We start from the raw sequence: 14,808 nt of genomic DNA on the forward strand, positions 1-14,808 counted from the left end.
CTTCTTTATTCAGAAACTGTCTCTTTTCGTACCAATCACGTACCGCATCTAAGTCATTTTGCAATTGTTTTCATCTTCCAATGACTTTATTAGACAGTACGTGACAGCATGATCTGCAAACAATCTAAAAGGACTGCTTGTATAATCTCCTAAATAATTTATGTAGATTAATAACAGTAGAGGACCTCCTTACCACATGCATATTTTCTATCGGAAATCTTTTTACCCTTATATTTTAACTGTATTTTTCGCAACTGCGCAATCATCCTCTTTTGGACAACATATTCCAGTATAGTGATAAGGTTACTAGGCCCATTAAGACTAATTCTGAAAGTCTTCAAGGACTTTGTATCATCATTACCTATTGTAATTAATATACTGTGCATCACGTTTGATCTCTGACTGCAGAAATATTTTCTCGATTCCCTTCATGTATGTAGCACATGCTATACCCATACGGATAACTGAACAATTCCACATAAGCCATAGTATTTTTACCATCTTTCCAACCCTTGCAAGAAGTAGTGACCACTTTGGCATTCATAACTTTTCCAGATTTACTTCCTATTATAGACCATACTCCTCAATGTAATGATGTCCCCCCGTACACCATTCACTATCGCACAAAACTTATTACTTGTTTTGTGCTCTTTTTTTTAGTGTAATTTCTTCTGCTGCAGCGTTACTGGCACATAACTTCTTCACACCCTGAATCAATATTAATTTTACTGTTGATGAAGGTGTTTTATACGACAAAATATTGAGACTTGTTGGACCCTGTCCTGAACATATCCTTCCATACACTGGTCTTCAATTAATAGTGTAGACTTTTTCCTTTTCTCTGACTAGGGGCTTTATGAAATGAGCCTACTATTGCATAGTTAACGTGTTATGGCAATTTTTGCAATTGAACACTGATATATTGTTTATATTAAAATTTATATTTCCAACACACATGTAGCAGAGCCACATTAAATTCAGCAAACAGTACATTTATGTCCACAATAATACAGCCTGTAGCAGCATCAGTAATGCCTGAAGCATGTTTGTTTCAATAGTTAACCTGTTTCATAAATTTTTCATTTCTAAGCACATACATTGTTATTTTCAGAGATATCTTTGGCTTAATGTAAAAATGGAATTTCTAGGTTGGAATATCACCAATATTACGTATTAGGAAAGGAACAGATTGCTACTCACCAAAAAGATGACATGTTGAGTTGCAGAGAGGCATGTTGAAAAGGCTGTTACATATAAGCTCTCTGCCAAAGTCTTCCTTCAGAAAATGAAAGGACGCTCTGGTCAAAAGTTTATACGTAACAGTCTTTTCATCATGCCAGTCCGTGTAGCTATCTGCCCTTTTCATAATACTGTTTGGCTAAATATATGTTCTTATACCGATTCCCACAAAAAGACTGATCATCTTATAGGATACTTTCTTCTTCTACACGATCAATCATAAAACATTTAAACTAAACACAGGACCTGTTCAAATATCATATGCAAATGTTTACAATTTACTTCACACAAGATGGCTGCAAGTATGAGACATTTAGCTTTCAAACTGATGTCTATAAGTAGAAGTTTTAGTTTCGACATTTTATGTGATGACAAATTTCATTGAACACAAAATTAGACTCCAGGAAAATTAAAAGCTGTTCTCAGGACATCGGGTGGTGGTGGTGAAGGAGAGCTCTTGATAGGCACGTCAGAGAACACTGCTTTAAATAAGCTGTAACGCTGAAATATTAGAAGATACTGCACTTAATATTTTCACCAAGATGTTCCTAGACAGTTGGAGCATAAGGAAAGTAATTTTGGAACTACTTTTTGGTGACCTTAACCCTCAAATGGTACGGTGCAGGTCGGATCCAACCAAGCACTTCAATTTTCCCCTACACTGTTCTAGCCGCTCAGTGCAGGAAGTGAGTCGACCAAGAGCCCTACTAGCCAGTCGTGCTCTGCTTATTGGACTGACTGCAGTTATCGTGCAAGTAATCTTAGCTCGCTATGTGTATTCCGGGTCGTATCTGACCCGACCTTACCTGTTAAGTTACTAATTTTACTGTGCATCTTTTTCACAGTCGTTATACGAACATGGCTTGGAAACAACGATTATACGCACCTGAGGCAGTTATGAGTATTGTTATGCCCCGCCAGGAGGATCCTTCAGACCAAGAGGTACATATGACAAACAGGTTATAGGTGTTGCCTGTGGCTGATGTTGCCCCTGAGCCAGATGTAGCTGGTTGGTTGGTTGTTTGCTTGGTTTAAAAAGAGGGGGAAGGGACCAAACTGTGAGGTCATCAGTCCCTTGTTCCCAGTAAAATAATTACACAACGGAAAAAAAGAAAAGAAAGGAGATTTATAGCACAACAACTGGGGAAAGGAAGAACCCGAAGAACAACACCATTACGGACAAAACAGGAAAAGAAAACCACAGAGAAGCAAGAAACAGGTAGAAGGGGTAAAAAAAAAAGAGAGCAGATGACCGTGGCTTGCCAACCACAAGAATAAAAAGGAAAAGCCAGCCACTCTGCGACACATTAAAACATCCACCCTAAGAGCATTAGAGTGCAGAACACAAAGGGACAAAGGACATGCGCTAGAACTTATATAGAACGATAAAACCCACCGTCACAAATAAAAGGTAAAACTAAATTAGCCGATGAAGATCCCATCGCAGAGCAACCAAAGGAGGACAGCTCACCAAGATATTGGCCAGTCAGCAGAGCTGGCAGAGAACTACAGGGGTCCCTATGAGAGGCCCGCATGCAGGACTGCCACACGTTCATAGTCACCTAAATGGCACGCTGTTTGTTGTGCATGGCTGAGGTTATGCCATTTCATCACCCAAAGCCGCAAAACCTTGCAGCGTAGTACCGAATGCAGGTCAGCTGCAGAGAAGCCGATCTCTGTAAGTGTTTTCCACATAGCCTGTCAGCAAGTTTGTTGCCCGGGATTCCGACTTTACCTGGGGTCCATACAAACACCACTGAACTACTGGACCATTCCAGGGCATAGATGGACTCCTGGATGGTTGCTACCAAAGGATGACGAGGGTAGCACTGGTCGATAGCTTGCAGGCTGCTCAAGGAGTCAGTACACAGAAGAAACGACTCCCCAGGGCACGAACAGATGTGCTCAAGAGCATGAGATATAGCCACCAGCTCTGCCATGGAAACACTGCCGCCATCGGGCAATGAATACTGTTCAATATGTCCTCCATGGACATACGCGAAGCCGACTTATCAGTCATCGAGCCATTGGTGTAAACCAACAGCAGAGCCGCAGTGGTAACTGAGTTCTTAGGGCCATGTGGAAGGTCCAGGTGAAGCTGCGGCCTAGACGTACACCACGGAGATGTACGTGAATCGACCTCAAATATAGGTGGTAAAGGCAAGGACTCCAGTTTGGAAAGAAGGGATTAGACATGAAGTGTAACTGGAAGCCCTAACCTGGGCCGCCGATGTGGGAGATGAACTGCCATGGGTGGGAGAAGCAGACGGTGATTCGAATGTGCAGGAGAACTACGAATGAGCGCAATGTAACTGGCTAGCAGTTGTACACGCATAACCTGCAATGGAGGGAGCCTGGCTTCCACAATGACTGGTCACCGGACTCATTCCAAAAGCTCCTGTCACTGGACGAATGCCAGAGGGGTGTACTGGGTCGAGTAAGAGTAAACGCAACTCTGAGAGCACTGCTAAACCTTAAACCGGACACCTACAGTCAAGGCGGGATTGAACAAGGACACTGTAGAGCTGTGACAGCGTAGAGTTGTCTGCACCAGTTGGTGTCACTCGCTCTGGCAGTGGAGGGCATTGAGGTGCTGCCAGCAATTCAACTTAAGCTGACGAAGGTAAAAAAGCCAAGTAATCAAGGGTCAAAAACCAGTCCTAAGAATCAATATGTCTCCACTGTGAGTGGATTGTCATTAAGGTAAAGCTCTGGTCCTCGCTGAACGGTACGACACCGACAGAAGTGCATAACACACGACTTGGTGGCCGAAAACTGGAAACCGTGGGCTAGAGCCCATGACTGCGCCTTGTGGATGGCTCCCTGTAGGTGCCGCTCAGCAACACCAGTACTGGTGTAGCACTACGAAATGCAGAAGTTGTCTGCATACAGAGAGGGTGAGATGGACAGCCCTACAGCTGCTGCTAGACCATTAATGGCCACTAAAAATAGAGACACACTTAATACAGAGCCCTGCGGGACCCCATTCTCCTGGATATGGGGAGGGGGCCTATGTGAGGCACCAACATGGACAAGGAGAGTAGAAACAGACAGGAAATTTTGGATAAAAATTGAGAACGGGCCTCGAAGACCCCATTCATATAATGTGGTAAGGATATGGTGTCGCCAGGGGGGTGTCATACGCTTATCGTACATAAAAAAAAAAACAGCAACCAGGTGTTCGCACCTGGAAAAGGCTGTTCGGATGGCAAAGTTTACGGACACAAGATTATCAGTGGTAGAGGGACCCTGGCAAAAGCTGCCCTGTCATGGAGCCAGTAGGCCACATGACTCCAGGACCCAACCCAACCACCGACAAACCATACGTTCCAGCAGCTTACAAAGAACGTTGGTGAGGCTGATGGGCCGACAGCTATCCACATCAAGCGAGTTTTTACCGGGTTTGAGCACTGGAATGATGTTCTTTCCCACCACTGCAATGGAAAGATGTCATCGCACCAGATCCGGTTAAAGATGAGGAGATGTTGCTTTTAGTCAGATGAGAGATGTTTAATCATCTGACTGTAGATCAGATCTGGCCCAGGAGCTGTGTTGGGGCAATGTGCAAGGGCACTGAGGAACTCCTACTCTGTACTCTGTACATGAGGCATTATAGGATGCACTGTGGCGTGTAGTAAACAAGAGGACTTTCCCTTCCAGCTGCCGTTTGAGAGTGTGAAAGGTGGTGGGGGTAACATACCATTTATGTTAACACTGAGAACACCTGTTTGGGTGTGGTACCCGAAAACAAGTTTGATCTTTGCCAAGACTTGGGAAGGTGATGTATGCCACCCAATGGTCGGGAATGCTCTCTCCCAACACTCCTGCTCCAGTCATTTAATAAGTTGGAAAACGTGGGCACGGAGCCATTTAAAGGCTATGAGGTGCTCCAGGGAAGGGTGCCACTTATGCCGCTGTAAAGCTCACCGACATTCCTTAATTGCTTCAACAACTTGCAGTGATCACCAAATGACTGGCTTTCGCCGGTGCACCCGAAAGAGCGAGGGATCATGTTTTCTGCCACAGAAATTATTATTGTATTCACCTGCTCAACCATCACATCGATGTTACTGTGTGGAGGAGATTCAACAGTTGCAGCAGAGGTGAAAGTTTCCCAGTGCACCTGGTTTAAACCCTGTCTGGTCAGTTGTCCATGGGCCTGATGCCAGGGCAGTGATAGGAAGATGAAGTGGTCACTACCACACAGGTCGTCATGTGCTCTTCAGTGGATAGATAGGATAAGTCCTAGGCTGCAAACTGATAAATCAATGGTCGAGTAGGTACCATGAGCCACATCGAAATGTGTGGCGGCCCCAGTCTTTAAGAGGCAGAGGTCGAACTGAGACAGTGAAGTTTCGACATCTCTGCCTCGGCCAGTAAGCACGGTGCCACCCCACAAGGGATTATGGGTGTTTAAATCTCCCAAAAATAGGAAAGGTTTAGGGAGTTGATCAATCAGTGCAGTTAATACATTCAGGGATATTGCACCATTTGGAGGAAGATACACATTGTTGACAGTTATTTCCTGTGTCGTGCTTATTCTGATAGCCACAGCTTCAAGAGGGGTTTGAAGGGGCACAGTTTCACTAGAGACTGATTTTAGGACATAAACGCAAACTCCACCTGACAGTCCATTACAGTTACTACGGTTCCTGTAGTATCATTTATAGCCACGGAGGGCAGGGGTCCACATTGCCGGGAACCAGGTTTCCTGGAGGACAATGCAGAAAGCAGGTGTAAAGCTTAACAGTCGCCATAAGCTCAGCCAGGTGGTGGAAAAACCACCACAATTCCATTGGAAGATGACATCATAGTGAGACTGGGAAGGCATGGAACATTCAATGAGGCAGTTTATGCCTCAGGGTCACCTACTGCCAGTGACTTTTTGCCTGAGCAGTCTATATCCATTGCGTCTGAGGGTCCGGCGAGATCTAGGTCCTCAGCAGACACCAGAATCTCCACCTCATCCGCAGAGCTCGTGGGTAGCAGTGGTGTGGGTACCACCGTAATTCCCTTGGTCTTGGGGACCTTCTTTTTGGATTTCTCTCACTGATCCTTGGGTTTCCCTGGCTGGGAGGACTTCACTGATTCAGTGTCCTCAGCCCTACAACCAGCTGCTTTTGGGCTGTTCAGCCACTGGCAGGTGTCATCTTTCCCACTAGCAGAAACCTGGGAAGGGAGTGACCCAAGGGACCCCTTCCTAGCGAGAGGAGCCGAAGAAGACTTATGCTTCTCTGGCTCAAAAGTGGGTACTGATATCGCCGATGGTTGGGGGGGGAGGGGGGGGGTGTAGCGCCTGAAGATCGTGGTGCGGGAGGAACAGGGAAGGAAGTGCCCCCAACATCAAGTGGGCAGGTTTAGTCTACTGGTTCTGAGAGGCGACAGAAACATGAAGAACTGATGGGGCGACAATTGTTCTCATAGCGGCAGCATAAGACGTGGTCATTGCCACAGGATGTAAGCACTAAACTTTCCTCTTAGCCTCAGTGTAGATTAGTCGGTCCAGTGTCATATTCCATGACTTTCCTCTCTTTCTGTAAAATCCTGCAGTCTGGTGAACAAGGTGAATGATGCTCTCCGAAGTTGACACAGATGGGAAGCAGGGCACATGGAGTATTGGGATGTAATGGACGTCCACAATCTCGACATGTGATGCTGGAAGTACAGCGGGAAGACATGGCCGAACTTCCAGCACTTAAAGCACATCGGGGGTAGGGATATATGGCTTGACGGCACAGCAGTAGACCATCACCTTGACCTTTTCGGGCAATGTGTCACACTCCAAGGCCAAGATGAAGACACCGATGGCAACCTGATTATCCCTCACACCTCGTTGGACATGGCACATGTAATGAACACCTCGCTGCTCTAAATTGGCGCGCAGCTCATCAGACTGCAAAAGAAGGTCCCTGTGGAATATAATACCCTGGATGATATTTAAGTTCTTATGGGGCATGATAGTAACAGAAACATCCCCCCCCCCCTTGTCACAACTGAGTAATGCCCGTGACTGTGCAGAGGATGCTGTTTTTATAAAGACTGAGCCAGAGCGCATTTTGGACAAGTCCTCAACCTCCCCGAATTTTTCCTCCAAATGCTCCACAAAAAACAGACTTCATGGACATATGTAAGACGACTCCCCATCAACTCTTGTACATATGAGGTACCGTGTTGAATAGCCTGGTGTTCCTCCCATGGTGTGGCCAGGGAGGGGAATGATTTGGTGTCTTATTTCTTAGCATTGAAGTTAGACTTCGCCCGTTTAGAGACTGCTGGTGGCGGACCACCAGCAAGACATGACGTACTATGCTCCATGGTGTGTTATCCACCCTGATGCCACCCACTCCGACCAGGGGCCCTCACCACGGGCGCCACCCAGCCACATCAAGGGCCACCTGGAAGGATGGTCATTGCCCAACTGGCTCGCTCTTAAGGAAAATTTTGAAAAATGGAGGTCAAACCCTATACCTCGGGCCTATTCTAACCCCCAGGTATGCACGGGGGCCAGATGCAGTCACTTGTCCTTTGTCCTACACCAGTGGAAATCTATCAGCCTGCAAGATCCATGCAATCACTGAGTGTGGTTATTGGTAGCTGGAATTTCCAATGTTAGGTGTGGTATGGGGACCATTAGGGACATGACGTGGAATGGGCTCCTTCCAGATGCCATGAAGAGCACAGGGTGCAGCCAACTGAGGGTGGTGACTAACATTGGTAACAATGTGTGTGATTTTGGATTGGAAGAGATTCTCACTGGTTTCAAGTACCCATCAGAAGCTTGCAGGAGGAAAACACGAGCTCACCATTTACAGCATAGTTTTTCATCATCATGTGTTCTGCCAAAAGGCAGGTTATCACATGGTAGTTCTTCAAGCTGTCCAGTCTTCTGCCATCCTCTTCAGCTTTGCGTAATTTCCTCTTCCCTTTATGTCGTCTATCATCTTGTATCTCCTTCTTCCTCTCAGAGTGTGACAGACACCGAACGAACACATCCGCCGTAATTTCACAAGGAGTCGGCAAAAATCCATTCACCATGCAGCTAAACATGCCCCCGATGTCCATCTGGCATGTGTTGCATCAACATTTACACATAACTATACAAAATTCAGCTACAGCAAGCTCTTCGTCAAGGTGACAGAAATCATGTGGAGTTCTATAATTTCATCACTGGAAAGATGGAGGACGACAGTTTTTCCACTCTTAGTGTGTAGTGATGAGGCAACATTCCATTTAAATGAAAAGGTGAACCATCAATTTGAGAATATGGAATACAGAACAACTACATGAAGTTTTACAACATGAGAGGGCCTGTCCAAAACAACGTGTTTTGTGCAGTTTCACGGGAAAAGGTGTATGACTGAAGATGGAATGGTCGCACTGATCCAAATGATTCAGCCTTACATGGTGGAAGCTGTAACTCCAGACATGCTCCTGTATTGTGGCAACAGTCTGAATACAGCGATGACATATCATGCATCTCAAGGGGAGCATATTTAAGACCTATGAAAAGGTATGGGGGGGGGGAGAGAGATTTCACTGATTATTCTTTTTCGTACACCCTCCCTGTACAATGGGAATCTACTGTTTGAGATCGGCCGGGCAGTACCAACGTTATTACAATTAATTCACAAACCCATTTTCACCCTTAAATCCGGGAAAAAATATGCACACATTTTTCGTGTACACACAGTATTTATTCCATGTACCAGCAGCATTTCATAGAGAATCTGAGCAACTTAGATGTAATGCTCATGTGAACCGCACTGCACCATGACAACGTAGTACGTTCTCATCTGCAGCACTATTTCCTACACTGATGAACCAGTAACTCATATCACAACAGAACTATGTATACAGGAAGCCCAGAACATGTACTTTCTCCGTTCCATTGAAGTGCCACTTTTGTGTAATAGTCTTACTGCAAGATGACATGTGCAACAAGTTCCCTGGTAGTAGCTGAGTTTGCTAATCGCGTAGCAAAGTTGAGTTAGGATGGCCAAATTTAACTGCAGACTTGCAATATGAAAAAACTTTTCTGAGAAAGAAAAAATTGTGAAGAAAAATCTGTTTTTAAGTCTTGGGGAGGTATCTGTATGAAAAGCAGAGATTGAAGTGAAATATGGATGAAACCCCTCAGGCAAAACAAGAGTAGAAGCTTTTGAAATGTGGTGTTCCAGAAGAATGCTCAAGTGAGATGGCTTGATCAAATTATTAATGAGAGGTAACGAAAAAGTGGGGAAAAGAAATTTATGGCGTAGCCCAACAAAAAGAAGGGGTAGTTATTTTGATACAGATCTGTTAAGTCGGCCTAGACTAAAGAGAATGGCAAGTGGGACATCCAAAGCACTCAAACTAAAAAGTATGTAAATGGGGAGTATTCCTGAAATTGAAAATTGTTAGTATTGGACTACACAACCTGCAAAATTAAATTCCATGGAACTTTGGTAATTTTTCAAAATGAATGAAATACAAGCTGGTAGCTAATAGATCATCCTTTTCCACTATAGTAAAATTAGTAAATCATTCTTGGCAAACACTACCAACCATTGCTTAGGCTACTCGTCTGGTCATATCTTCTTTCCTACTACATATCTGATCATGATTTGAGTTTGATCTGCTGCCTACGTTTAAGTTTTGTGTATCTTTCTTCTTCACAAAAGCATGAAGCCTAAGTTCAAGTTAAATTATTGATGTGCCTGCATTTATTACTTTTGACTAATCAATTTCTATTCATGGAGTACTGCTGCAGTGTTTACTACTTGTTACTATTATAAGCTATGCGATATGAAAGTTAAATTTGGAAACTTAATAGCACTAACTTGTTCTATTGGACAACTCTGAACTACTGTTTTGTATTCCAGGTCAAAAATTAGAAAGCTACTGGCATTTAACAAGTGGCATTAACATCTAAATAATTTAAAACTTCAGTTTTTATTTCAGCAAAACATCTGACAATAACAGCTCTTACTAAGTTTCCCTCTACATACTGACCTTCCCAGCTTTCATCTGCGCCTCAATTGCTTCTGCTTCCTTAATCTTGCCAATGGACCGGTAGTATTCTGCCCACTGCGCACTGTAATCTGGCTGACCATTCTGAGTGGTAGCAGCTTGAGGACCAGGGCCAGCAGGCTGCTGTTGAGGACCAGGCTGTGGCCCAGCACCCTGTTGCTGCTGACCAGGGCCAGCCAGCCCCTTGCTCGCCTTCGCTTGCTGTTCTATCATTTCCGCCTCTCTATGCATACCCAGAGAGCGGTAATACTCAGCCCACTGAATGCTGTAGTCAGGTTGGCCAGTAGCTGGATTAACCTGAACTTGTCCAGCCCCAGCACCTATAAGGAAACAGTTTCATAATTCTAGAATGTTACAAAGAAACTGAAGTACACATACAATAAATTACAATAGCTGTTGTAAAGACACAATCAGCTCTCTCAATGTGTAACCTTCACCTCTGAATATACTGAGTACTATAATCAAGCTGCTGTAAGAATGTCTGTGGCAGCTGACTGTGTTACTAATTCTGCTATGCATTTTGTTTGTTGCTGCACCAGGTGTCATCCATCGGTAAACCATGCTTGACCTCGAGTTGTAAAGGTGGAAATATGGGACTATCAATACTGTGACTTTTACAAATTCCGGAACTGTCACTGTCACTGGTGCGCCCCCTCCACAGAATGTGCTCCATGTGCACGAAATTTAAGTTCTTCCAGCTGCCTGATTTCTACACTCATTCTGTGAGTAGTGACACAAATGTGTGATGTTGTTGTACTTAGTTACAACCATGTGAATAGCACAAATGGTTTGATTAAACCTTATATTCAGATAATTTCCAAGAAACAGACCCATCCCTTGCAGAATGGGAAACAGCCTTTCACACCACACTACCAATATCCCCCCCCCCCTCTCTCTCTCTCTCTCTCTCTCTCTCTCTCTCTCTCTCTCTCTCTCTCTCCACATGCGTGTTCACGTGCGTGCGAGACTAACTTGAAAAAGAATTACTCCAAAAGCAAGTTAAGTTTTCTTCCTTTCGTTTGTGCCTATTGACAACTCGACATTCCGCTTTTCAGTGATGGCCTATTTCATCCGAGAAGTGTATAATTCCACCAGAACATTCCTACAACAAACACAAGTTTGCATCTTAAAGCTCTTAAATTTGATCCAAAGGAAGACAAGATTAATAATTTTCAGCAAAATCCATTAGAATAATAATTTATCCTTTTGGATGCAGTGCAAGGTTTCCACAGGAAAAGCAGAAGCATCAATCCGTCCATTTGTCACTTTTTTCCAAAATCAGAAGGTGGGATCAATGAGTTTCTCACATCATCACTGACTGACTGTAACACAGCAGAACAACTATTCATGTTTTCATCAAGGAGCTGATCAAATAGGTAAGAAACAGCTTGCTTACATTTTCCACATCCATTATTTCAATGGTGTTCCAGCACACACAGTACAAAACTTTCAAAAATTTGTGAGACCATGAGAGAGTTTGGAATTGAAAATATATTTTTTTTTGCTAAAAGTCACAGAAAGTCATCTCATGATGGGATTGAAGGGACAGCAAAGTAATTAGCATGAAGCATGAAGAGCAAGATTGCAAGGCCCTGTTTTTAGGCCAATTCTTCCACCTATAGATCTGTTTGCTAGTGCACCAGAAGTATTAATGACATTAAATTTGTTTCCATCAGCAAAAAAGAAACTGAAAATAAAGCATCACAAGATAAAATTTAAACATGAGGACACTTTAACAGGAACTATCAGAAAGTTTTTTCGAACTTATGAAAACTCCAGGTCAACAGAAGACATGATGCCTTGTATTTTCTGGCCAAAATAATGAGACTGAAGAAAATATATTAAAATCAGACTTTCATCAGCTGCATGAGCAACAGCATCTGGCTGACAGTATTGTTTCCCTTGTGATATTCAACAGCAAATTAAAGAAGCACATAAATAATTCATGTAGCTTGGATTAAATGTAAGCTGAAGATCATAAAAGAAACCTTTTCTAGCTTTGCCCTGCAACACAAAGAAATGAATTATGAGGCTCGAGAGCCTGTGGGAACAAACCCTTATCAGGCTAGGGATTCTGTGGAGAAGAAACCCACCCATGTCTGCTGTTACACAGATTCAGGCCAGTCTCCAAGAGTTGCAGAGATGCTGGTTTTCTCACTTCAAAAAAAACCAGCAACGGTTGCTGTACCATGGATTACACAAACACATTAATACAATTTTCATCGCACAAAATATGCTCTACTGTAGACCAGAATTAAGTTAGCACATCAATAGCATCAGAAAATAAATTTGAAATTCCCATTATACGCATTCTTTTCCCAAAAAATGTAAGGCAGATTGCTATGAACTTTACCAAAATTTACGCACAAAACAATGATGTAAAACTTTAAGGCAAAAAACATAGATTTCAGTTCTGCAACACTTCCACTACCATAATTTCCAGCACCCTAGCAACACATGGTTAACTTCTGAAGTTCACAGCTAGTGTTATTCTGTAGTTACCACAGTACAAAAAGTGACAAATATGTCATGATGAGTCACTACAGAAGTCATTTTTTGTACTTTTGAGTTGTAACAACTAGCTCACTTTTTCACGAGGGATTTTGGTATTACCTATTTCATAACACGAGCAGGTCCATGGCGCAGCACTTCATACAAATGTAAAGAATGGCTGTCTATGTTACCAAGGTAAATATGTATGAGCAAAAACAGTTTAACTAAATGACAATAAGACAAACTTACAGAACAAGCTAAAGCACCAATCATTTAAGAAACACATCACTGCTGCCATGGACAGGAGTTACCCAGCAGTTATGACTCCTCAAAGCATTCTACAATGCAGTTGCATCAGATCCCAGGCAAACACTTATTCAATTACTAATTGTCTCTTTACAACAGCCTCATCATGGAGCAGTGTTGCTAGCTCATAACTGCTTTGCATGTATCTTAAATTTCTCACCTAGCTCGCTGTTTATTTTATACTACTGTTGCTCACTTGCATGTAGGACAACACACTATCACTGTGTTAGTTGAACCAATAATGAAGGATTGGGTATGGACTCGCAACTGTGAAACAATAGAACAGTACCAAGAATTTTTTTTTTTTTTTTTTGTGGTTGGTGCACTTTATTCATAGGCAAACCCACTCTAGGTTTAATCTGTAGAACATGACAAATGTCATATCAATATGGGTGTATTATCACTGCACCTTCACCTCGTCAGTTCTAGAGTCTTATCTGTTAACATTGTAAAAACATATCTTACTTATTACATATTTTAGAACATGATTTTTCTAATGAAAATGGTTTTAAAAATTTTGCAGGAAATACTGTTTTGGGAAAGTGGTTTGAAAATACTAGTTTTTGCATTTTTCCAAAAATTGTCAACTTTGCCCTCAATTTATGAACTACTGGAAAACAGTAAGAGAAATTTTAAATTTTTAACATACATTGCCTCAAATCACCTATACGAAAATTGGTGTTTAAATATTTTTCCCTTCAAGAGAATGCATAAAATTTTTAAATATGGCCTCACTTTGTTTCTTCCAAGAAAATATTGCCAAAGTATTGGTGATCGTGAAACTTTACCAATGTTCATTGGGAATTGTGTACACTAAAAAAATTTCATCAAAATACATGGTCATGTGGGAACCTCTAGACCACCTGGCATGGAATGACACTATAGGCAATGTGTCAAACTATTTCAACAGGAATTAATAAAACTGTTTCCAGTTTGAGCTGCACTAAAGGTGCAAAATGTGCAAATTTATCCACTCTGCAAGAAATTATCAGATGGATGAATGTGGATTAGCTTGACAAAGGGAAGTTGGTAATGTCAAAAAGCTTTCATCATATTTTACAGAAATTTACTTACTAGCACAGCAGGTCATTTTGTGATCTACATTAGTCATGCTGTTAAGACAACATATCCTACTGATATGGTCTTATGCAACTGCAGTTATCAATGTTTCCCTTGTCTCCAAAGATAATGAGATCAAGCACTGATAATCGTTTTTCAGTTGTTCAATTGTCTGTCTGTCTGTTAGTCTGGTGTGTACATTTTGTGGGCTGTTGTCTTTGGAATGTTTAAATGGATTATACAGTAACCAGAAACTGACTATTTGCGTCATCTGCAGTTCACGAGAAATGGGAAAACTGTATGGGGCGTGGTTTCACTGAAAAGAATTAAAATTTTAAATGCAACTTGTCAAGAGGAATGTAACAGGTGGCTGTGTAATTAAGATGATATGGAGAACCCGATCAGCTCTATGGGACGTGTTTCTTCCCCATAGTGTAATTTTTTGTGAGAATGTTTTATGTCCTTATTGGCGTGTATGAATAAAAAAGAGAACACTTTGCAGAGAAGGTTCTCAGAGCAAAAGAACATTCTCTGAGAAAGTTCTCAAATTCATGTGAATATAAAATTTGAAGTATAGTCTCAACGACGCAGTTTTTTTCTCAGAAGCTCCCATCCTCGAGATGGTTCTCGACATGTGTCATCTGCTGTGTCCAGCTCAGAACATACGCATAATCTTACATTTCATTCAACTCACTCAAAGAG

General features: G+C 42.5%; 1 protein-coding gene across 6 annotated transcripts in view; it reads right to left on the bottom strand.

Moving 5' to 3' along the window:
• The window catches only part of LOC126195067 (far upstream element-binding protein 1), an 81,816-nt gene that overhangs the window by 20,685 nt on the left and 46,323 nt on the right, over window positions 1-14,808 (bottom strand). For all 6 annotated transcript variants that reach the window (XM_049933517.1, XM_049933516.1, XM_049933514.1 and 3 more), the window contains one exon: window positions 10,231-10,568. In XM_049933517.1, coding sequence (XP_049789474.1) covers window positions 10,231-10,568 — 338 coding nt within the window. The remainder of the gene's footprint in view (window positions 1-10,230; window positions 10,569-14,808) is intronic.

Source organism: Schistocerca nitens, chromosome 7, assembly GCF_023898315.1.
Source record: "Schistocerca nitens isolate TAMUIC-IGC-003100 chromosome 7, iqSchNite1.1, whole genome shotgun sequence".
Classification (NCBI taxonomy): Eukaryota; Metazoa; Arthropoda; class Insecta; order Orthoptera; family Acrididae; genus Schistocerca; species Schistocerca nitens.